The sequence below is a fragment of the Armigeres subalbatus genome, chromosome 2 (genome assembly GCF_024139115.2).
Source record: "Armigeres subalbatus isolate Guangzhou_Male chromosome 2, GZ_Asu_2, whole genome shotgun sequence".
NCBI lineage: Eukaryota > Metazoa > Arthropoda > Insecta > Diptera > Culicidae > Armigeres > Armigeres subalbatus.
In genome coordinates this window covers 306160571-306185985 of record NC_085140.1, presented here as the reverse complement: position 1 = coordinate 306185985, position 25415 = coordinate 306160571, and the positions used below count along the sequence as shown (strand labels likewise).

Here is a 25415-nt window from a genome sequence, read left to right as displayed (position 1 = left end):
TTTGTTGGAGCAAAAATGTGATGTATGCCCAAAAAGAAGACAACGATTACAATGCATAAGTTTTGGGAAATAAAGTCTAACGTCAAAAATAACATTATCAATAAGAACAAAATCGGGAAGAATAGATCCAACAAATGTTACTATTATACAATTAGAGTGCTCATATTTAGTTTCTTTGTTAGAGTATTTCAATTTTGACAAACGATTGCAATCTAATATTTTAACCGTTTTAATAGATTCATTTTTGAAAATTCCTAAGCCGTGATTGATAACATCTGAACAATCTAAAAATTCATCATAAATAATTCCGTTGATTTCACATGAGTCGCATGGAGCGTATACTCGGTATAAATTGGAAAATAATTTTCAATTCAATAAATCATTGGCATCATTGCGAGAACCAAACACAACTCTTAATTTATCAAAGGATTTTTTTTTATTTGTTTTACTGATTATACACTTCAGACGAAATTAATAAAACATTTATTGGTTTTTCCTTTTTTCCGAAAATAATCAACAAATGGGCCAGAAAAAGTTGATGGATACATTTTGATTCGAAATGGTTTATGTGATTGAGCAGTAGATGGATCATTATCATTCTCAGAGTTTGTATCTCCCCCATCAGTCTCCATCACGGAGAATTGAGGGGGGGCTCAAAACCAACAAAATAATGAACAATAAAAATATAAAGTACAAGAAAATGAAGAAATATTATGAAAATCGATACTTAAAATCTCCAAACATCAAAACTTCTGTCACAAGACACCAACAACTCCTACCGCATCCACACAGTGATTCCAATCTTCAAAATCCTAAATAGCAGGACTTCAAATGAAAAGTTCCAAATGAAAAAAAAAAATGGACCGCACCAGAAGCGTTTCACCAGTAGTGGTCTATCTCGTTATTTGATGTAAATCTCTAGCGGAACATGACAGATCGGCTGATAATCGAACCCAGCCAACCTCAGCATGGTCTCGCTTTATAGCCGCGCATCTTATCGCTAGGCTAAGGAGGGCCAAAACACTTCAATACAGCCCCAATAAAGTAGCAACAAGAAAGTAGAGTGCAAGGATACAGCGGTCAAAACGCTATTAGCGTTTGAAATCTCGCCTAGTTTTGGGACACTCTCGAATTTGGAAATTTTTATTTTACACCGTATCCGAGTCTTCCCCTTAGACGTAGTTTACGTCAAAAATGATACTACAATACTTTTGTTATTATTTTGAATTACATGTATATTTTTGCATGTATTAATGAAAACCATTAGTTTCGATCGAGACCGTAAAGAGACAGAGCAACTGTACCGCGTTATTAACGCACGAAAGTTCTATGAGTAGTTAAAACGTTCATGTAAGGGCCACATGCCATAGCCTGATATGTATGAGGACATTAACAGGAACTTTTATACGAACGAGCGTGAGGTGATCCAAAGGTGGCGGCAGCACTACGAAGAGCACCTGAATGGCGATGTGGCAGACAGCGGTGGCGGTATGGTAATGTACCTGAGAGCACGCGCGACATACGTCTTCCGGCTTTGGATCTCCAGAAAATCCAGGAGGCCGGCTGAAAAATAACAAAGTCCCTGGGGTTGATCAACTACCAGTAGAGCACGGTGGTGAGGCACTAGCTACACACTTAAATTTTTTCACCGATCTCGGCTGTGCAAATCTCGGTTTAAGTTCGTTTGCTGAAATATCGGCTAAACAGACGTATGATTACGGCGGCTCCCTTGAGTGCCGCAGTAAACAAATCACCTTTTCAGCTGATTTATCAGCAGAAAGTCTCGAACCGAGTGCTCGGCTGTGCGGATCTCGGCAAAAGAATGAAAAAAAGCCGAGCTGAACTGAGTGTGTAGAGCGCTGCACTGGATAATTACCAAATTTTGGGAGAATAAGGTTCTGCCGCATGAGTGGATGGAAGGTGGCTGTGTGTCCCAATCTACAAAAATGGCGATAAGCTGGATTGTAGCAACTACCGCGCAATCACATTGCTGAACGCCGCCTACAAGGTTCTTCTTCTTCTTATTGGCATTACATCCCCACACTGGGACAGAGCCGCCTCGCAGCTTAGTGTTCATTAAGCACTTCCACAGTTATTAACTGCGAGGTTTCTAAGCCAAGTTACCATTTTTGCATTTGTATATCATGAGGCTAGCACGATGATACTTTTATGCCCAGGGAAGTCGAGACAATTTCCAATCCAAAAATTGCCTAGACCGGCACCGGGAATCGAACCCAGCCACCCTCAGCATGGTCTTGCTTTGTAGCCGCACGTCTTACCGCACGGCTAATGAGGGCCGCCTACAAGGTACACACTTAAAAATTTCCACCGATCTCGGCTGTGCAAATCTCGGTTAAAGTTCATTAGCTGAAATATCAGCTGAATCGACGTTTGATTACGGCGGCTCCTTTGAGTGCCACAGTAAACAAATTGCTTTTTCAGCTGAGATATCAGCAGAAAGTCCCGAACCGAGCACTCGGCTGTGCGGATCTCGGTAAAAGAATGAAAAAATGCCGAGCCGAACTAAGTGTGTACTCTCCCAAATTTAATGCCGCCAACTAACACCAATTGCAAGAGAGTTCGTGGGGCAGTACCAGGCGGGATTTATGAGTGAACGCTCTACCACAGACCAGGTGTTCGCCGTACGTCAGGTATTGCAGAAATGCCGCGAATACAACGTGCCCACACATCATCTAATCATCGACTTCAAAGCCGCATATGATACAATCGATCGGGACCAGCTATGGCAGCTAATGCACGAAAACGGATTTCCGGATAAACTGATACGGTTGATCAAGGCGACGATGAATCTGGTGATGTGCGTATTTCGTGTTTCAGGGTCATTCTCGAGTCTATTCGAAAAGTGCACAGGGTTACGGCAAGTTGGTGGTCTTTCGTGCCTGCTATTCAACATCGCTTTGAAGGGAGTAATGCGAAGGGCAGGGATTGACACGAGTAGTACGATTTTCACGTCCAGTTATTTGGTTTCGCCGACAACATAGGTATTATGTCACGTATAACTTTTAGAATATGGAGGAAGCCTGCATCAGACTGAAAAGCGAAGTTTAACGGATTGAACTAGTAATCAACACGTCAAAGACAAAGTACATGATAGGAAGAGGCTCAAGAGAGGGCAACGTAAGCTACCCACCACGAGTTTGTATTCGTGGTGATGAAATCGAGGTAGTGGCAGAATTCGTGTACTTGGGCTCACTGGTGACCTCCGATAACGTTACCAGCAGAAAAATTCGGAGACCCGTACGTGCGTACTTTGCACTCCGTAAAACGCTTCGATCGAACAGAGTTCGCCGCCGTACCAAACTGGCTATCTACAAACCGCTCATCAGACCGTAGTCCTCTGCGCGCACTAGACCTGGACGATGCTCGTGGAGGACCAACGCCCACTGGTAGTTTTCGAGAGAAAAGTGCTGCGTACCATCTATGGTGGGGTGCAGATGGCGGACGGTACGTGGAGGAGGCAAATGAACCACGAGTTGCATCAGCTGTTGGGAGAGTCATCCTTCGTTCACACCGCGAAATTCGGAAGACTGCGGTGGACCAGGCATGTAGTCAGAAAGTCGGACTGTAATCCGGTGAAAATGATTCTCGACAACGATCCGACGGGAACAAAAAGGCGACGTACACGGATCGATCTAGTGGAGGACAATTTGCGAACCCTATGCAGACAGCGTGGCAACGTGCAGCTATGGACCGAGCTGAAGGGAGAAGACTTTTTTGCACTGCGCAGGCCATTGCGACCTCTGAAAATAAATAAAAAATATTATTAAGCATATACAACACGGCAGACTAAGGTGGGCTGGACATGTTGTTCGTATGCCGGAAGAACGTCAAGCGAAGATAATTTTCAGTACAGAACCGTTTTTTGCAGTTGAAGAGGACCTGAGGGCGCTCAACGTTCAGGACGACTGGAAGCGATTGGCTAAGGATCGAGTCCAGTGGAGAAGGATACTCCATTCAGCGTAGGTTCATCGAGGAAAAGCTGTAGCCCAGTATGTAAGCACGTAAGTAAGGTGTTCTTTGTTTGCTCTAGCATAAAATAACTCTATCATAGATCTTGGATTTTTAGTCTGTTTGATATTGATTGGGTCCTTTACTAAAACTAATATTTTCTTTATCATGTAATTCTGGGCTTCAACGCTCCCTAAAGGCTGGCGCCGTTTACATCAAATATTCGTTCTTTTTATTATCATTTATTAGGCTTACATTTAGTTAACAACAGGATCGAAGTATTCGATTGCTTCGCGGGCTGAAAGTGGGGAGAGATTAGCAAAAGTATAATTCTATTTAAGACGAATGGTTACTTACTGGAATCATAATAGTCATACACTTTGATCCAACCATGTGCTTGATTTAGAACTATTGCTTTTTGAAACGCTTCAACGTCTACACAAACAGGCTCGTTTGGTTGCAGCGGATCAAAATATAATATTAGCTTGGTGTCATCATCGTCAGTTTCGGTTTTCTGAAGAAAAAACGCGTGAATATGAGTTGAAGAAGTGTACCATTAGTGTTTAATGATAGAATCTTACTCGAACTAGTTTATTCCTTTTCATTTGCTGTTGAAAGTCTTTTGTAACAATGTAACCACTAGGAAACATAATTTCAATCAAAACCATGTTAGTTTCCTCGAATCTTCTTTTCGGCTGGAAAGTTGCACAAATATGCATGTTTAAACCATTCTTGAATGTGGTTTTGTTGAATGTTTTCTCTATTTTGAATCGAGGTGAATTATCCTCGGCCTCTTTGTTGTATTTATGTGCTATTTGAAATACTCCAGCGCCGGTGCCATTAACGCTGACTTCTATTCGACGAACATGTGAAGGAATCGCTAGATGATGGCCGTTCAATGAAGATACTGAATCCATGTGAAATTGATGTTGCTCATTGTCGTAAGAGACTGCTACATCGTAATTATGATTCGAAATAGACATTTTTCCAGAATACTGCGCCAGTGCCTGTAATCCCACGAACGTGTTCTGCGTGTTGTCATATCCCCCTTTGTCGTATCGTTGCGACACCAACCATTTCATGATGGATTTCGCATCTATGTATGATCCTCTATTCATGTAAGTCAATAAAGCATACGCCGTAGTCTCGATACTTGTGGATCCGCTTTCCCACCAGCGTAGAGTTTTCTCATCGTCACTCTGTGACAGTGCTAATAACTTGTCGAAAAAGGCTTCCTTGCGATGATGATTTGCGAGTTGAAGTACATATGCTGCTAGAGCAAGATCATATGCATTTTCCATAGATTTGTAATGATTTGAAATAAAGTCTGCTCCTTTCTGGACAACGGAAAGATACTTCCGTGCTAGCGTTTTGTGCTCCAAAAATGCAACAAGAATATAAGAAGTCAGCGTTACACCTTCATTAAGTCCGCCTTGTAACGATTTATAGAGTATTCTCCCTGTCTCTATGAAGCGTCCATCGCTTGCTTGTTTATTGCGAAGCCAATCAAACGCCTTCTGAACAACATCCCTGTCCACGGTGATATGCTTTTCAGCAAATCGAAATACCTTCGCAACCAACGCAGTTAAAAATACACTCCCGCGTCCATCGTTTTCGCCAAAAACGCTGAAAGATCCGTCTCGCAACTTGTACTTCAGCTGGTTTTGATACCCCTTCTGTAGGAAACCTATGGCTTTGGCTTTGATAGCGTTTGTTAACGTACCAGCTTTACTCATATATTCCAAAGCAATAACGCTGGGTACCAGATTCAGCAAATTCTGTTCGCCACATCCTGACGGCAATCGAATTATATGACCGAGATTCGCAATGGCGCTCCCCAGCAGAACTCCTTCGACTGAGAACGTGATCGATTCTGATCCAGGTGTTGCCGTTCTTGGAATCATTAGCAGGAAAGGAGAAAACTTTATCGAGGAGTCATCTACCTCTATGAATCGCGCCGTATTTTCGAAGTACTGTAAACCACCTGGCGTAACTCGTAAATTCCGTTGCACGGCATCGTCGGCATCAGCACTGTTTGCCAGTATGGTAATGGTAGGATTTCCCGATTGAGTTGGTTTTAGCAAAAATATAACTTTTTGAACACTGTTTTCCGCTACGGTAACTGCTTCCGAGTCCTCCGCGTTTGCTGGGAGTTTTGAAATAATGTCATCAATAAAGTTATAATTCTATTTGATGAATAACGGTTTACTCACAAATAACACTATCTGCCTCATCGACGATTTCAAAGCTCCCGTTTTCAACCTGTATCCGAACGATAGCTGTTTGCTTTCGATCCAAGTAATTGTGCACAAACACTTCGACTGTGGCTGTTTCCGTTTTGACGATTGAGTACGGGAGGTTAACTGTGATGAAGAATGCTTTTACTACGGTCAAAGACACTGGACTCTTGGTAACTCCCAGTCCATGGGCCTCATCGATTGCGAAGGCGCTGATGGCCCAACTAGTTATGGTGTCTGGAACAATATTGTTGAGGTCCAGCTTTCCACTACCGCTAATGTAGTTTTGAAGACAAATCATAATAGATATCGCGATCGTGCTATTAGTATTGTATTGTAACTTACTCCACTTGTACCATGTCCGTCCAAAGCCATGTTTCTGGAAAGTATTTGCGGATCATTTGAGCACCTTCATTGTGATCAATGCGAACCAAGGTGTTGAACACAGTATCATCATAACTAAATCTCATCTCCGGCATAAAATAATCGTACTCATAATGAGTTTGGTAAAACGCATTTGTTAATACGGTGAAACCTAATTTCTGAAAAGCAAAAAAAGTTTACTAATAATGCAATTTTGGAAACAGTTTAGATGTAACTGTAATTAATTTCAAATGATAGCAATGTTCCGCAGCTTGAGTACATTTAATAAAAAAAATGCAAGCAAATATAAATACAAATCACGTCGGACGTCCGACTCGAAGTGCGCTAACTGTGATGGCGGTTACGAGGCCATAACCGAAGTTAGCCAAAACGTGCGGAATTACTGAAATTCGTAAAAAAAACGTCTCTCCATCGTCGAATGTGTCCCACGCTTTTGTACCTGGTCAGCCCACCTCGCTCGCTGCGCTTCACGCCGTCTCGTACCTGCCGGATCGGAAGCGAACACCATCTTTTCAGGGTTGCCCAGCCGATCATACCCTTCCGGCTCTAGCTACCTTCTGGATACTGGGTTCGTCGTAGAGCTGGGCGAGCCCGTGGTTCATTCTTCGCCGCCATACACCGTCTTTTTGCACACCGCCAAAGATAATCCTAAGCTGGGACGGGACTTATGACTTATGACCCATTGAGTAATCGTTCGGTTGAATAAAAAGGGTAATGTTGGATCCTGTGACCATGATGTTGCCTTCTGTGACTCTACGAATATGTTTGGGTTACCATCACCAGCACCCCGTAGAGCTGGCCGGGATACTAGCAACCTTAGGGAAGATCGGGTAACCAACAAATAAGGACGCCTTCTTCGACTGAAGAAAGTAGCACTATTTCATTGACCGACGGGCTGCCAAAAACTTTTTCCGAATTTAAACAGAATGTGACTGAAGTTTTGATATATTGTCAAAATTTCAACAGCATGAAAAGTCCAGCTAAAATGAAGAAAATTTATAAAAACATTTTAAGCACATCTTTTTCGGCCATTTTGCCTACCGAAACTAGCTGCGACGAAAGCGTAAAAAGTAAAGAAGTTTTTGGGAGTTTTGGGAGAGTATTTCGAAACGACAGACTTTTGTATGACTTTTGTCCAATAGAAAATAAGGGACCCTCCTTAGTCTAGCGGTAAGAAGCACGGCTATAAAGCAAGAGGGTGGCTGGGTTCGATTCCCGGTGCCGGTCTAGGCGATGTTCGGTTTGGAAATTGTCTCGACTTCCCTGGGGGTCGCTCACTAATTATGTAAGCACATATAGGGGGAGGGGATTTGACATTTTCTTACTCTTCATGTAAACAAAAAATAATTTGTATGGGGAAAATCTTGCAAGGGAGGGAAAGGGGTCCGAAAAACCAAAAAAAAAAAATGCTTACGTAGTTATTGAACGACCCCCTGGGCATAAAAGTATCATCGTGTTAGCCTCATGCTATACAAATGCAAAAATGGTAACCTGGCTTAGAAACCTCGTGGTTAATAACTGTGGAAGTGCTGAATAAGCACTACAGTATGACCCATAAAAAAATGCGACATTGTTTTCAACTTATTTTTGGGTAGAATTATTTTTTTTTCACTACTGTTATATATGTGTGTACTCGTTGGAATCTCTTCTGTCAATTGACGTAAACAAAACAGTGAGTTTCTTTTAAAAAAAGTTCAAAAATGTTCGCAAAAGATTTAGTGACAAGTTTGCTTGTCGCCCAAAAGCCGATAAAAGAAATAACAAAGATCGTGGGTTGCCACAGGGCCACTGTTCATCAGATTAAACGTTCTCGTCTTGATGGACCACAGCCACGGAAGGCAGGAAGTGGTCGTCCGCGCTCGGCACGCACTCCAAAGGTCATCAAATCGGTCAAGAGGAAAATTGCATTGAATCCTATTAGATCGATCCGGAAATTGGCAAAAGCAGCTAATATCTCCAACACCTCGATGCAACGGTTGGTCAAAGATGACTTGAAGGCTTCGTCTAGGGCTAGGGTGAAGCGCCACCTGATAACGAACCGGATTAAGGAACTGCGGCTTGAGAGAAGCAAGCGGCTTCTCTCCAACTTAAAAAAGGGGAAGCCAATAATCGTGTTCTCTGACGAAAAACTATTCAATATAGATGCGGTGTCCAACACGCGCACTGACCGGTTTATTTCGCCAAAGAAGGTCGAGGAAGTTCCTGAGCACATAAAGTTTAAGTTTACCACCAAACACCCTGCAGGAGTTATGGTGTTCGGGGCAGTCGCATCCAATGGATTGGCAATGCCCCCGGTATTCATCAAAGAGGGTTTAAAAGTGAATACGGAGGTCTACATCGGCATCTTGAAGGACCATCTAATGCCATGGATCAAGGCCAACTTTGGAAAAGACCAATTTGTAGTATTCCAGCAGGATGGAGCACCCTGTCATACATCCAAAAGGACACAAGCTTGGCTGGCTGAAAACCTGAATTTTTGGTCGAAGGAGTTTTGGCCCCCCAGCAGCCCGAACTTGAATCCACTGGATTATTCAATATGGGCCAATATTCAGGCTAAGGCATGTGAAAGCTCTCATCCTAGTGTCAAATCATCCATTCGCAAGGCATGGGCCTCAATGTCAGCTTCGTATATTACGACCGTGTGTTCTAGATTCAGACCCCGCTTGGAGCAGGTTATTGAAAATCAGGGTGGACACATTGAATAAATGTATTCAAAACATGTCAAATAAACTTGGGAGATCATAAAAATATTTGTTTTCATAATTATTTTTGCAAGAATCACACTTATTTAAAAAACTGTCACATGTCGCATTTTTTTATGGGTCATACCAGCGAGGCGGCAATGTCCCAGTGGGGGATGTAATGCCAATAAGAAGAAGAAAAAGAATAGATGGGGGAGTTCTTGTAGCTATTTCGACTACTTTTAATTCAGAAATCATTTCTACATCTAAATTTGAAGAATTTGAGCATGTTTTGGTGAAATCATATAAGCAGACACGTGTTCGCCTCAGTGTATTTTCCATCTGACCATGCTTATAAAAGCACGTATGGAATCCAATGTGCTGAGCAACAAATTTTATCACAACTCCCACAAGTTCACAACTACGGTGACTTTCACCAAAGCAATGCCGATTTCATTATGGACTCTGAAAATGAAAGTATTGTACTACCAGTCGTTGGGGACAATGAAACATTGCAATATATTTTCGACTCAACTTCTAAATTTGGGCTCAATTAAATTAACCATACAAAAACCCAGATAAATCCACGTAGCGGCGATGAAACCTTTCTCATGCATCATAAAATGTTTTGGAAAAAAATCATTAAAAAGGTCAAAAAATCACTTTAGGGGAATCGATCGCATGTTTTCTATCATTCTGCATGTTTTTGCATTCATTAATATGCATTGCCACCATTATTGAAAACTTTTTTTTTTCGATTTTGATTTTTTTTCCAAGGAATGTCGCCCACCAAAGACCCAACGGCTTTGGGAACGAGGAAGTCTTCGAATACCATTCAGCATACTATGAAAGAATTAAACTATGATTAAATACTAATAATTGGCGGTCAATTATAAGGAAAGAAGGAAATATCGAAACTGCTGCTTACACTTTCAACAAAATTTAACATTAAGTTCATATGACAATTATCTTCTTTACAATTATGCAGCATTTATTCTCATTTCCAATAAGGTCTAGACCCAACAGAATTGAAAATTGATGGAGGACTTATTTATTTTGGAATAGGCTACTACAGAAACTTGAAAAAATGGCTTATTTAGCCTGAAATATTTGTAAGGGAACCAATATATCCCTTGTTGTACAACGTATGCTCGGTCAAACAAAACAATATTTGTTGAGATAAATTGCACCTGACATTTAATTATTCATAAAATAAGGGAAATGTTCTTCAGGAATTCAAGAATTTGCTCCTAGAAACTTCTTCGACAGTACGTTCAAGAATATTTTAGAACTTCATTTAAAAATTGTGTGAAAACATTTTTTTTTAATTCTTTATGAACTAATACGTCTACTTCTAGAATTTTCACAGAAATTTTTTGAGGAATTACTTCAAAAATTGCTCATGTAAGCCCATCGGGAAATCCACACGAAATTCATTCACGAATTATTACAAAAATTACTTCTGAGTTTCAAATCAGGAATTCCGTTGCGAATTTCTTCAAGAAATATTGATCTGAAGAAGTCTGAAGAAAAAGCGGGATAATTTTCGGAATATTTTCCTCATGAAATTTGGGAGAAGTTTTTAAGGGAATTTCCCGGAAAACCTCTGTAAGGTTTTCTGGGCGATTTCTTGGAGAAATTCTGGAGAATTTTTTCGTGGGAATTACCTGAGAGATTTTGGAGGAACTCCAGAGAAAATTTAAAGAAAAATTCTATGAGTAATTATTTAAAAAGCTACAGGACTTCTAGGGGATTTCTTGAGCAAACATCCTGAAGCATTAACATAAAAACCTTCGGAGGAATTTTTGGTTTTTTAAAGAATTACCGGAAAAAAATCCTAGAGGCCCTACCGAATAAATTTCTGGAGGAACTCCCGGAGGAATTCCTGGTGGAACTTCCGGAGTAATTCCTGGAGGAACTTCCGGAGGAATTCCTGGAGGAACTTCGGAACAAATTCCTGGAGAAAATATCGGGAGGAAATTCCTATAGGAATTCTTGGAAGACAGGAGAAATTCCTGGAGGAAGACCAGAAGGAATTTCTGGAGGAACTTTCGGAGGAATTTCTGCAGTAAACTTTCGGTGGAACCTCCGGAGGAACTTCCGGAGGAATTCCTGAAGGAACTTCTGGAAGAATTTCTGGAGAAACTTCCGGAGAAATTCTTGGAGGAATTGCTGGAGGAACTTCCGGAGGAATTCCTAGAGGAACTTCTGGAAGAATTCTTGGAGAAACTTCCGGAGGAACTTCCCGAAGAATTCCTGGAGGAACTTCCGGAGGAACTTCCGGGGGAATTCCTGGAGGAACTTCCGGAGGAATTCCTGGAAGAACTTCCGGAGGAATTCCTGGAGGAACATCCGGAAGAATACCTGGAGGAACTTTCGGAGGAACTTCCGGACGAATTCCTGGAGGAACTTCCAGAGGATTTCCTGGAGGAACTTCTGGAGGAATTCCTGGAGGAACTTCCGGAGGAACTTCTGGAGGAATTCCTTGAGGAATTCCTGGAGGAACTTCCGGAGGAATTCCTGGAGGAACTTCCGGAAGAATTCCTGGAGGAACTTTCGGAGGAATTCCCGGAGAAGTTTCCGGAGGAATTCCTGGAGGAACTTCCGGAAGAATTCCTGGCGGAACTTGCGGAGGAATTCCTGGCGAAACTTCCGGAGGAATTCCTGGCGAAACTTCTGGAGGAATTCCTGGAGGAACTTCTGGAGGAATTCCTGGCGGAACTTGCGAAGGAATCCTTGGCGGAACTTCCGGAGGAATTGCTGGCGGAACTTCCGGAGGAATTCCTGGCGGAGCTTCCGGAGGAATTCCTGGCGGAACTTCAGGAGGAATTCCTGGTGGAACTTCCGGAGGATTTCCTGGCGGAACTTCCGGAGGAGATCCTGGCGGAACTTCCGGAGGAATTCCTGGCAGAACTTCCGGAGGAATCCCTGGCAGAACTTCCGGAGGAATCCCTGGCAGAACTTCCGGAGGAATTTCTGGCGGAACTTCCGGAGGAATTCCTGGAGGAACTTCCGGAGAAATTCCTGGATGAACTTCCGCAGGAATTCCTGAAGGAACATCCGCAGGAATTTCTGAAGGAACTTCCACAGGAATTCCTGAAGGAACTTCCACAGGAATTCCTGAAGGAACTTCCGCAGGAATTTCTGGAGGAACTTCCGCAGGAATTCCTAGAGGAACTTCCGGAGGAATTCTTGGAGGAAGTTCCGCAGGAATTCCTGGAGGAACTTCCGCAGGAATTCCTGGAGGAACTTCTGCAGGAATTCCTGGAGGAACTTCTGCAGGAATTCCTGGAGGAACTTCCGCAGGAATTCCTGGAAGAACTTCCGGAGGAATTCCTGAAGGAACTTCCGGAGGAATTCCTTAAGGAACTGCCGGAGGAATTCCTGAAGAAACTTTCTGTGGAATTTTTGGAGGATTTTCCGGAGGAATTCCTGGAGGATTTTCCGGAGGAATTCTGGAGAAATTCCTGGTGGAACTTCCGGAGGAATTCCTGGCGGAACTTCCGGAGGAATTCCTGGAAGAATTTCCGGAGGAATTTCTGGAGGAACTTCCGGAGGAATTCTTGGAGGTACTTCCGTATGGATTCCTGGAACACACTTAAGATACGAAATTCTATGATTGCCGAGAATTCAACAGCCGAAAATTTTGCTGGGGTCGACAAAATAATTTAAGTGTGTAGGTCGTTGCCGATTGTAACGCATCGTATTATCTCTTATATCATTCGTAATGATTAGTTTTACAGGCGGCTTATTGGCCCTGCGCAAACCTCCTGTCTCTCCAAAGAACCCTCGTGTCAGATCTGTTCAGTGTCCCTCCCAATAACTGGACTTGAACTTATGCGTTTCGACCGGTACACGGATACATGCAGCTCGTTATATAAGTACATTGTCGTATCCCATCATATTCTAGACAAGCCCTACAACTTGCTATGGTCTGGGGAGGAATCGTCAAGCTCTTGGACATAATGACACTGAATCTTTAGCACTATACCAAGAGTATTAGTGATTTTGTTAATGTGATCAGTAAGCGTCCTGCGAAACGCGGGACGCCTATCTTTATTACGTTAATGACTTGGAATTTACATAAAATAAGTACATTCCGCATAGATTTTGGGCCAAAAACATATAAAAAATATTTGTGAGACCGTATAAATTAATATAAATTTGGAAAATGAAGTTGAAAAATGCAGCGTCCCGCGAAACGCAGGACGTCTGGTCAAATTAGATCTTGTTCAACGAAAATGTGATCGCAGGCCTGGTAGCGAGTCACTTTTTAGTGACTTGGTCACTAGTTTGAGTCTAGTCACTAAAAAGTCACTATTTCCATCCAAAAGTCACTAAAGTCACTATTTTTCGGAATATTCGTCACTATTTTTGCATTGCCTGTTGTAAAAAAAAGCTCAAAATAAAAATCATTAAAACAAATTTTGTACTTCAACCAATCAAATGTGAATCTGATAGCTATATATTAAATTTGGGGAATATGCACCAAAGAAGTTCCAAGTGTGTTGTGAAAAACGTGAGGTTATTTCCGATTCATGTCAACTATGATCTTTTTCTTCACGAATGGAATTTGGTAAATGCCAAAAGCTAACCTCAAATAAAGACTACCGTCTACGGGGTGTCATTGGGCCAAAATGTGGTATGCTCCAAATAAATGTTACAAAGCTCTAGTAGTTAACATTGGAATCAAATTCTAACTAGTTTGGTACAAGCTTGAACAATAAATTTACCACTGTGTTGGGGAAAAATAATAAATGAGAGAAAATCTTCAAAGTTATATGTTGTTTAAAATTGGCCCATTCTCACCCCTCACCCCTAGACGTGAATTTTAATATAATTTCGAACCGTTTGAAGTTTTCATCAAAATTCGTAACAGTTTCTGAGATATTAGGAGTTGAAACATTTTTCGTTTTGGCCCAATCTTACCCCCTAGGCCCAATGACACCCCGAACGACGGTACATACAGAATTGAGGAGTATTGGAACCAGAACCACGTCTGTTGGTGAGCGTTAACAACCTACCTCAGTTTAATCACATGACAATGATGTTTGATGTTTCTCAACGTCAGGGAGAGTAATGAACGATAAGGGCGTCGATGACAGAAAGTACATTATGATTGTTAAATGGTTGTTATATCCGTTTATTTATTTAATCAGACTAAGGCCGAAGTGGCCTGTGCGGTATATAAAAGTCTTCTCCATTCGGCTCGGTCCATGGCTACACGTCGCCAACCACGCAGTCTACGGAGGGTCCGCAAGTCATCTTCCACCTGATCGATCCACCTTGCCCGCTGCGCACCTCGCCTTCTTGTGCCCGTCGGATCGTTGTCGAGAACCATTTTCACCGGGTTACTGTCCGACATTCTGGCTACGTGCCCGGCCCATCGCAGTCGTCCGATTTTCGCGGTGTGAACGATGGATGGTTCTCCCAACAGCTGATGCAATTCGTGGTTCATTCGCCTCCTCCACGTACCGTCCGCCATCTGCACCCCACCATAGATGGTACGCAGCACTTTCCTTTCGAAAACTCCAAGTGCGCGTTGGTCCTCCACGAGCATCGTCCAGGTCTCGTGTCCGTAGAGGACTACCGGTCTAATTAGCGTTTTGTAGATTGTCAGTTTGGTACGGCGGCGAACTCTATTCGATCGGAGCGTCTTGCGGAGTCCAAAGTACGTACGATTTCCAGCCACTATGCGTCTCCGAATTTCTCTGCTGGTGTCATTTTCGGCAGTCACCAGTGAGCCCAAGTACACAAATTCTTCTACCACCTCGATTTCGTCACCACCGATGCAAACTCGCGGTGGGTGGCTCACATTGTCTTCTCTTGAACCTCTTCCTATCATGTACTTCGTCTTCGACGTGTTGATGACTAGTCCGATCCGCTTAGCTTCCCTCTTCAGTCTGATGTAGGCTTCCTCCATCTTCTCAAAGTTACGTGCCATAATATCTATGTCGTCGGCGAAACCAAATAGCTGGACGGACTTATTGAAAATTGTACCACTCGTGTTAATCCCTGCTCTTCGTATTACCCCTTCCAAAGCGATGTTGAATAGCAAACACGAAAGACCATCGCCTTGCCGTAACCCTCTGCGGGTTTCGAAGGGACTCGAGAATGCCCCTGAAACTCGAACTACGCACATCACCCGATCCATCGTAGCTTTGATCAACCGTGTCAGTTTATCCGGAAAACCGTGTTCGTGCATTAGCTGCCATAGCTTGTCCCGATCGATTGTATCATATGCGGCTTTGAAGTCGATGAATAGATGATGTGTGGGCACGTTGTATTCGCGGCATTTCTGCAGTACTTGGCGAATGGCGAACACCTGGTCCGTGGTGGAGCGTTCGCCCATAAAACCCGCCTGGTACTGCCCCACGAACTCCCTTGCAGTTGGTGCTAGTCGACGGCATAAAATTTGAGAGAGTACCTTGTAGGCGGCGTTCAGCAATGTGATTGCGCGGTAGTTGCTACAATCCAGCTTATCGCCCTTTTTGTAGATGGGACACACAACACCTTCCATCCACTCCTGCGGCAAAACTTCCTCCTCCCAAATCTTGGTAATGACCCAGTGCAGCGCTTCAGCCAGTGCCTCACCACCGTGTTTAAATAGCTCTCCTGGTAGTTGGTCAACCCCAGGGGCTTTGTTGTTCTTCAGCCGGCCAATCTCCTCCTGGATTTCCTGGAGATCCGGAGCCGGTAGAATTATGTCCTGCGCGCGTTCTCCCAGGTCCATCACCATACCGCCATCTTCGTCTGCCACATCGCCATTCAGGTGTTCTTCGTAGTGCTGCCGCCACCTTTGGATCACCTCACGCTCGTTCGTAAGAAGGTTCCCGTTTATGTCCTTACTCATATCAGGCTGTGGCACGTGGCCCTTATGTGAACGGTTTAACTTCTCATAGAACTTTCGTGTGTTATTAGCGCGGTACAGTTGCTCCGTTTCTTCACGGTCTCGATCTTCCTGCTGGCGCTTTTTCCTCCGGAAAATCGAGTTTTGTCTGTTCCGCGCCTGTTTATATCGTGCCTCGTTCGCCCTCGTGCGGTGTTGCAGCAATCTCGCCCATGCTGGATTCTTATCTTCCACTAACTGCTCACATTCGCCGTCATACCAGTCGTTTCTCTGATCCGGGGCACCGTGCAAAGTGCAGCGGTTGCGGTGCTACCAATGGCGGATCGAATATCTCTCCAGCCATCTTCAAGAGACGCTGCGCCTAGCTGCTCTTCCGTTGGAAGTGCCACTTCCAGCTGCTGCGCGTATTCTTGGGCTAGTCTACCATCTTGTAGCCGCCCAATGTTAAGCCGCGGCGTCCGACTTCGACGCGTGTTGCACACCGTCGAGAGTTTTGAGCGCAGGCATACTGCAACGAGGTAGTGGTCGGATTCAATATTCGCACTGCGGTAAGTGCGTACGTTCGTGATGTCGGAGAAGAATTTACCGTCGATTAGAACGTGGTCCATTTGGTTTTCCGTTTCTTGGTTAGGTGATCTCCATGTGGCCTTGTGGATATTTTTGCGGGGAAAGAAGGTGCTTCGGACTACCATTCCGCGGGAGGCTGCGAAGTTTATGCATCGTTGGCCGTTGTCATTCGATACGGTGTGCAGACTATCCGGTCCGATGACCGGTCTATACATTTCCTCCCTTCCTACCTGTGCGTTCATGTCACCGATGACGATTTTGACGTCCCGCAGTGGGCATCCATCGTATGTCTGCTCCAGCTGTGCGTAGAACGCTTCTTTCTCGTCGTCGGGTCTCCCTTCGTGTGGGCAGTGCACGTTGATGATGCTATAGTTGAAGAAACGGCCTTTAATCCTCAGCTTGCACATCCTTGCGTTGATTGGCTGCCACCCAATCACGCGTTGGCGCATCTTACCCAGCACTATGAAGCCGGTTCCCAGCTCGTTGGTGGTGCCACAGCTTTGGTAGAAGGTAGCCGCTCGATGCCCGCTTTTCCACACTTTCTGTCCTGTCCAGCAAATCTCCTGCAGCGCCACGACGTCGAAGTTGCGGGGATGTAATTCATCGTAGATCATCCTGTCGCAACCTGCGAAACCTAGCGACTTGCAATTCCATGTTCCAAGCTTCCAATCGTGATCCTGTATTCGTCGCCTAGGTCTTTGCCGATTATATCGAGTCGCATTATCTCTTTTATATTGTTCGTAATGATTGGTTTTCTAGGCGGCTTATTGGGCCAGCGCAAACCTCCTGTCTCGTCGGAGGGCCGTCGTGTCAGGGCTGTTTAGCGTCCCACCTAACACCAGGACTTGGGCTTGTGCGCTTTGAGCGGCACACGGTCGCTTTGGTGGGGCCTACTTGCGGATACATGCAGCTTTTTATAGAGGTTTAACAGGGCCCACTGTCAAACCCCACCACATCCTAGGCAAGCCCCACAACTCGCAGATGGCCTGGGGAGGGATCGTCAAGCCCTTGGACATAGTCCCTGCTGCCCGCGTTATATCCGTTTATGATTGTTAAATCCGCCTTGCGACCATTCGCGACAAGTCTCGAAAAAAAAATTGTATGCAAGTTATGTCAGAAGTAATTCTGGCACAAGCCACTAAATTCAAAACATTTTTCATTGTAATTATTTTAGAAATATCACATTTTTATAGAAAAAGTTTCTGTATATTAGCAATTAAGAATAGATACCCAAAACTAGTGTCAAGGTGGATGATGTGGTCGAATTTTTAAAATCCAAAATAAAACTTGAAACTAATTAGATTTAAAATATTTTTTTAACTCGAGATTGTTTGACCACCCAGTTTTAATCAACTTTAATACTAAAGTCTGCCATTTAGAAATTAAAGTTCATTAGAATTTCTGGATGTCTAATAAGAAACCATGTTTTTATTGAATTTTCAACATTTTCCTCAGAATGCCACGTCGAGCTCAAAATCTCAGAAACTTCATTTCAATTTGTTATTAAACCATACTTTAATAACAGGTAAAATCGTATTTGAAAAAGGTCTTTATGATTTTAATTACTTTATATTTTGTCTACAAATGATCTTACCAAAGATTTGTAAGCTTTGTGAGTCCAAATAGTTCACCGTCTAGGAATCAATTAGATCATTTTACACAACATGTAACTAACTAACCGTTCCCATGACGCCGGGTAGATATTTTCTCGTGGTGTGTTACCTAATATGAGGTACCATGGTCACACTACTTGCTTCTGACTGTTCCAACGAATATTATCCTTAATATCCAACTCCGTGGTACTTATGAGAACGTCGCAGTAACTGGCCTCTTGCTTCCATCCTGTCCCTCCTTTTGATGAAGAGGCGTGGCCAGTCGCAGTAATCCTCATGCTCTTGTTGTTTTTTACCTTTTCATGATTTCTGACAGCATTTTAGATAAGGATTTTAAGAATAAAACACCAGTTTGTAATCTACGAATTATACCGAAACAATGCTAATGCAATTTGTAGCACTATAGTCCGTTCAAAACTTCTTATAAAAGTTACTATTTGGTCACTTTTTCGTCATCACCGGTCACTAAAGTATGTGTGTATGTATACAAATTTTGTTGATCCACGTTTTGGAAGCTAGTATAACTCGATTTACTCGCATCAAATTGTTTGCTAATGAAAATTGTCCCGAGCGCACATTGCATTTCGGAATTATTGAAAGTCATTGTTTTTCCCCCCTTGGTAAAAAAAAAATTAAACATCGGAATTTTTTTCAGGGATGGTGGCATTGCGTATTAATTAATGAAAAAACATGCAAAATGATAGAAAACATGCGATGTATTCCCCTAAAGCAGCGGTTCTCAACCTTTTTCATGACAGGTACCCCTTCAAACTTTTGCATTAACTGAGGTACCCCCTAGAACAGAGGCTTCTGAGCCTCTTGAAAAGATGTTTCCAAGCCTTTTAACAGAACCTCCCGAGTCTCTTGAATAGAGCCTTTCGAGCTTTTTGCTAAAAGGTTTTCGATCTCTTAAAAGAAAGCTCTTAAAACGAGGCTTCCGGGCCTCTTGAAAGGATGCTTCTATGCCCCTTTAAAGGAGGCTTCCGAGCCTTTTGAAAGAAGGCTTCCGAGCCTCTTGAAAGGAGGCTTCCAAGATTCTTGAAAGGAGGCTTCCGAGCCTCTTAAAGGTAGTCTTCTGAGCTTCTTGGAAGGCGGCTTCCAAGACTCTTTAAAGGAGGCGTCCAGGCCACTTAAAACGAGACTTCCGGGCCTCTTGAAAGGAGGTTTCCGGGCCTTTTGAATACAGACTTCCGGGCTTCTTGAAAGGAGGCTTCCGAACATCTTGAAAAAAGGCTCCTGAGCCACTTGAGAGAAATCTTTCGAGCCTTTCGAAAGGAGCCTGCCAATCTTTTTGACAGGAGGCTTTCGAGCTTCTCGAAAAAAAAGCTTCCAAGCCTCTTGAAAGGAGGCTTCCAGGCCTCTTGAAAGGAGGCTTCCGGGCCTCTTGAAAGGAGGCTTCCGGGCCTCTTGAAAGGAGGCTTCCAGGCCTCTTGAAAACTTCCAGGCCCCTTGAAAGGAGGCCTCCGTCCTTCTGAAAGTTGGCTTCCATGTCTCTTTGAAGGAGCCTTTTAAAAGGAACCTTCCGATCCTCCTGAAAGGAGGCCTGTGGGCCTGTTATAACGCAGCTTCCAGGCCTATTGAAACGACGCCTCCAGGCCTCTTGAAAGAAGTCGTCCAAGCCTCTTGAGATAAGACTTCCAAACATCTTGGAAGGCGGCCTTCGAGCAGCTTGGAAGAACGCTTCCGAGAAGCGTAGAAAGATGCTTCTAATCCTCTTACAAATTTAACGAAATAATCGACCTTTTCGAAAATAAGCCTTTATGCCTCTCAAACGAAGGCTTCCGAAAATTCGAATTCTAGATTTTTGTTAAGAAGCATCGATCTGGTAGCAGATTGCATAGAAGATTTTTCTTTTGAATGTGTCCATTCGTTCGATGTTTTGTTCCGTATCCCTTGGTTGTGGAGGGCAGGATTCAATTGGCTTTGATTTACTGATCACTATACGTATTATGTATTATTATTTATTATTTATTCAGACTAAGGCCGAAGTGGCCTGTGCGGTATATAAGAGTCTTCTCCATTCGGCTCGGTCCATGGCTATACGTCGCCAACCACGCAGTCTACGGAGGGTCCGCAAGTCATCTTCCACCTGATCGATCCACCTTGCCCGCTGCGCTCCTCGCCTTCTTGTGCCCGACGGATCGTTGTCGAGAACCATTTTCACCGGGTTACTGTCCGACATTCTGGCTACGTGCCCGGCCCACCGCAGTCGTCCGATTTTCGCGGTGTGAACGATGGATGGTTCTCCCAACAGCTGATGCAACTCGTGGTTCATTCGCCTCCTCCACGTACCGTCCGCCATCTGCACCCCACCATAGATGGTACGCAGCACTTTCCTTTCGAAAACTCCAAGTGCGCGTTGGACCTCCACGAGCATCGTCCAGGTCTCGTGTACGTAGAGGACTACCGGTCTAATGAGCGTTTTGTAGATTGTCAGTTTGGTACGGCGGCGAGCTCTATTCGATCGGAGCGTCTTGTGGAGTCCAAAGTACGTACGATTTCCAGCCACTATGCGTCTCCGAATTTCTCTGCTGGTGTCATTTTCGGCAGTCACCAGTGAGCCCAAGTACACAAATTCTTCTACCACCTCGATTTCGTCACCACCGATGCAAACTCGGGGTGGGTGGCTCACATTGTCGTCTCTTGAACCTCTTCCTATCATGTACTTTGTCTTCGACGTGTTGATGACTAGTCCGATCCGCTTAGCTTCCCTCTTCAGTCTGATGTAGGCATCCTCCATCTTCTCAAAGTTACGTGCCATAATATTTATGTCGTCGGCGAAGCCAAATAGCTGGACGGACTTATTGAAAATTGTACCACTCGTGTTAATCCCTGCTCTTCGTATTACCCCTTCCAAAGCGATGTTGAATAGCAGACACGAAAGACCATCACCTTGCCGTAACCCTCTGCGGGTTTCGAAGTGACTCGAGAATGCCCCTGAGACTCGAACTACGCACATCACCCGATCCATCGTCGCTTTGATCAACCGTGTCAGTTTATCCGGAAAACCGTGTTCGTGCATTAGCTGCCATAGCTGATCCCGATCGATTGTATCATATGCGGCTTTGAAGTCGATGAATAGATGATGTGTGGCCACGTTGTATTCGCGGCATTTCTGCAGTACTTGGCGAATGGCGAACACCTGGTCCGTGGTGGAGCGTTCGCCCATAAAACCCGCCTGGTACTGCCCCACGAACTCCCTTGCAGTTGGTGCTAGTCGACGGCATAAAATTTGGGAGAGTACCTTGTAGGCGGCGTTCAGCAATGTGATTGCGCGGTAGTTGCTACAATCTAGCTTATCGCCCTTTTTGTAGATGGGACACACGACACCTTCCATCCACTCCTGCGGCAAAACTTCCTCCTCCCAAATCTTGGTAATGACCCAGTGCAGCGCTCTAGCCAGTGCCTCACCACCGTGTTTAAATAGCTCTCCTGGTAGTTGGTCAACCCCAGGGGCTTTGTTGTCTTCCTGCTGGCGCTTTTTCCTCCGGAAAATCGAGTTTTGTCAGTTCCGCGCCCGTTTATATCGTGCCTCGTTCGCCCTCGTGCGGTGTTGCAGCAATCTCGCCCATGCTGCATTCTTCTCTTCTACTAACTGCTCACATTCGCCGTCATACCAGTCGTTTCTCTGATCCGGGGGCACCGTGCCAAGTGCAGCGGTTGCGGTGCTACCAATGGCGGATCGAATATCTCTCCAGCCATCTTCAAGAGACGCTGCGCCTAGCTGCTCTTCCGTTGGGAGTGCCACTTCCAACTGCTGCGCGTATTCTTGGGCTAGTCTACCGTCTTGTAGCCGCCCAATGTTAAGCCGCGGCGTCCGACTTCGACGCGTGTTGTACACCGTCAAGAGTTTTGAGTGCAGGCATACTGCAACGAGGTAGTGGTCGGATTCAATATTCGCACTGCGGTAAGTGCGGACGTTCGTGATGTCGGAGAAGAATTTACCGTCGATTAAAACGTGGTCGATTTGGTTTTCCGTTTGTTGGTTAGGTGATCTCCATGTGGCCTTGTAGATATTTTTGCGGGGAAAGAATGTGCTTCGGACTACCATTCCGCGGGAGGCTGCGAAGTTAATGCATCGTTGGCCGTTGTCATTCGATACGGTGTGCAGACTATCCGGTCCGATGACCGGTCTATACATTTCCTCCCTTCCTACCTATGCGTTCATGTCACCGATGACGATTTTGACGTCCCGCAGTGGGCATCCATCGTATGTCTGCTCCAGCTGTATTATGTACAAGACAGTTTATAAGTTTTGAAATTATAGAAATACAAAATTATCCAAACATTATCAATATGTTTTGGTTGGAATTGTACTACGTCCGCCATTACGCATTTTTATCTGAGGTACCCCCTTGTGTCTAGCGAAGGTACCCCCAGGGGTACATGTACCCCAGGTTGAGAACCGCTGCCCTAAAGTATCATTGCCGCTAGGTGGATCAATTGGGTTTATGTTAAATATCTTGACTGTGCATATGCACAGCACATGTTTCGAAACGGACAACTTGATATGAAATTTGCGAAAAAGAATCCACGTGTCTTGGAGGAACTCGAACCCTCAACCTCATATTCTCTAGATAGGCATGACACAATAAGAGCACTTAAAGGTCACGTTTGCGGCAAAGCCATCAGAATCCGAGTACCAACCTCCACCGCGGTTAGCTTTTTTTGCAAATGGAATATTTCGGATGCTTGATTTGCCCAATCGTCACATGTGCTTTACTGTTGTATCGTTCCAATCACTACTTCGTAAAATCATAAAGTTTGAAGTGTCACGTGACTTGTTTTGAGCCAAATTAGTAATTGTTAACTTTTTTCGGGGATCCAACGGAATCTGAAATAACCCCGGAACCGTTCTATGGATTGATTCGAAAAATTGTAACCATCCGAATACAATGCAACTTGTTTAGAAGGAATCGATTAAGAAATGCCATTTTTACAGCAGTAAACCGCTTCAGGTACGGGAAAGTCCATCGGAATGTCTCTTCACTATAATGTTTTTTTTTAGTTCCCACCGCGCTACGTTTTTGTCCCTACGTACCTTAATATCATCGTCTTCACCAATTCGTGGTTCACCCAACCGGTCAAGAACAAGTTTTTGGGTGATATCATTACCAGTCCCTAGTTTTAGCAAGCTTCTATCTGCTGCCAGTAGCCCTACCATTGAACCTGGCTTTGACTTAACCGTCAAACCAATTTTGGCCCGTGGTTCTGTGCTGTTGCTGGATAGCTCAATACCAACCTGTAATTACATGAAGCACTAAGTTATTACAATTCTGATGAAACCCAGTTTTAACATGCTTACGAAATTGTTCAACTCATGCACTTTGAATCTTATTACGTCAGACCACAACCTTGATTCGTAGATGGCAAATACAACCAAACTGGCTTCCGGAACCATTGAAAAATTGGTTGTAAAATTGAATGTTGCAGTTCGTTTTCTGTCCACATTCACCCTTCCGCTGGCCATAATTTCTCCTTGAGAGATCACGTGATACAACAGGAGATTCATGCGAAAAGAACTTTGTACCAAAACTTCAACATTTTGATGCAGCATTGGCTTAACTGCCAATAAAGATGCTTTGAGGAAAGCCCTATCATTGTCTTTCTCACGGAGAACTTCAAATTTGGTCTTCTCCCCATCGTAGGTGACTTCAAGTTCAATTCGATCAGTTGTGTTGGACGAATCGATCATTAGGCTCACTACACCATCCGCATCCGGTAATTCTTCGAAAGTCTGATGCTTATTGAACGAGAATTGCGTTACATTTATAGTCATAGTGCTAGGATTCGCGAGAGGTTCTCCATCCGGATCGGTGAGCGTTAGCCAAAATCGGATTGACTCTTCTTGCAGAAGGTATTCCGAGGATTTTCTGAGCGTTATTTTATGCGATTGGGTGTGTATTGGAATAGTTTCACTTGTTTCGTAAACTCGTCCGGATGAAGCTTCTTCAATTTTGACATTGACTGGTAGTCGGTATTCATCGTCACTGAAATCCTTTGCACTGACTAGAGCATTCATGGGAATCTTTTCTACTGCGTGACCATTGAGTTGTATTGCTGTAGGGTAAACAATTTTACCGAAATTTAGAAACACGACACCCTTAATTGGTTTTCCGAATGTGTATTGGGCATCTATTATTAGTTCCAGAAATTCATCTTTGAATACAACTCTTTTTGAGGTCCTGATACGGATTTCGTGCAGTGGCAGCACATACTCGGCAACGTCAAAAGTTTTATCTTGAACTGCAGTATTGAGCGCTTGAACTTTGAATGTCCATCGGCCAAGAGGTATGAAGTATGCCAAATCTATCTGCGATTGAAACACACCGTTACGCAGTTTCGCATAAGGCCATTCTCTTATAAGGTTTCCATCACCATCTCTTAGTTGCACGTTTACACTTTTTAAAGTATCAATCGGCCTTGTCAAGTGGTTGAGCACCAGTACCCGAAATTTGACTGTATCGCCTGGCTTGTATATAGGTTTGTCGGTTTGAATTAAGACCATTATTGGACGCTTCTTAACCTTCACATTGAATTCTTCAACCTTTTTTCCAGGAAAGTGTGCTGCAATATGATGCGGCACATTTTCGAGTGCTGGAACCTAAATAGTTTTAGAATTGATAACATATATAGTTGTATGAACAAGTGTTTAGTTTACAAACCTCAAAGTGAACTAATTTTGTGTCACTACCTTGGCTGATTTCCACATTTCGGATCTTGGTATTCCCATCATCAGTTAGTTGTGTTTTCCTTAATTCTACTTGATATTTCTCATCCTTATCAAATCCCATGGTGGATAGAGCGATCGTGGCCGTAGAATGTTCATGAACAATTGTGGGCACCAACATAATGTAAAAGCTGTAAAGAAATTCATCTTGTAGGTTAAACTGCATCTATACCGTAATGTTTTTTTGTATTTGTTGTAAGTAAGCTTTTATCCCATTACGCTAGTTCCAAAGAATTTTGATTTTACTTAACTTGACTTACCCTCCATCGTTTGAAATCGCCGCTGTAAAGAACTTGAGTACGTAGCATAATGCGAAAATAATTATTGACCACATCTCTACATACTACTGCTTCCTACTGGCAGATGCTATGGAGGATCGTAGGG

General features: G+C 43.8%; 1 protein-coding gene across 1 annotated transcript; it reads right to left on the bottom strand.

Annotated features, from left to right (window-relative positions):
* Positions 1-4080: 4080 nt before the first annotated feature.
* On the bottom strand, positions 4081-25415 carry LOC134212539 (thioester-containing protein 1 allele R1-like). Its single transcript, XM_062690501.1, has 9 exons — positions 25292-25415; positions 24967-25162; positions 23607-24905; positions 23343-23543; positions 6552-6748; positions 6183-6481; positions 4551-6115; positions 4327-4483; positions 4081-4267 (listed from the first exon to the last, which is right to left on the bottom strand). Exons 1-9 carry the CDS (start codon positions 25363-25365, stop codon positions 4227-4229), a joined length of 4029 nt encoding a protein of 1342 aa, XP_062546485.1. The 5' UTR covers positions 25366-25415; the 3' UTR covers positions 4081-4226.

Bases quoted from the DNA above. Each gene is read 5' to 3' on its own strand.
- LOC134212539 (XM_062690501.1), bottom strand. From the start codon at position 25,365: ATGTGGTCAATAATTATTTTCGCATTATGCTACGTACTCAAGTTCTTT. The intron at 23,544-23,606 runs GTAAGCATGTTA...ATGTAATTACAG, and splicing joins TGCATGAGTTGAACAATTTC to GTTGGTATTGAGCTATCCAG. The intron at 4,268-4,326 runs GTAAGTAACCAT...CCCCACTTTCAG, and splicing joins GTATGACTATTATGATTCCA to CCCGCGAAGCAATCGAATAC.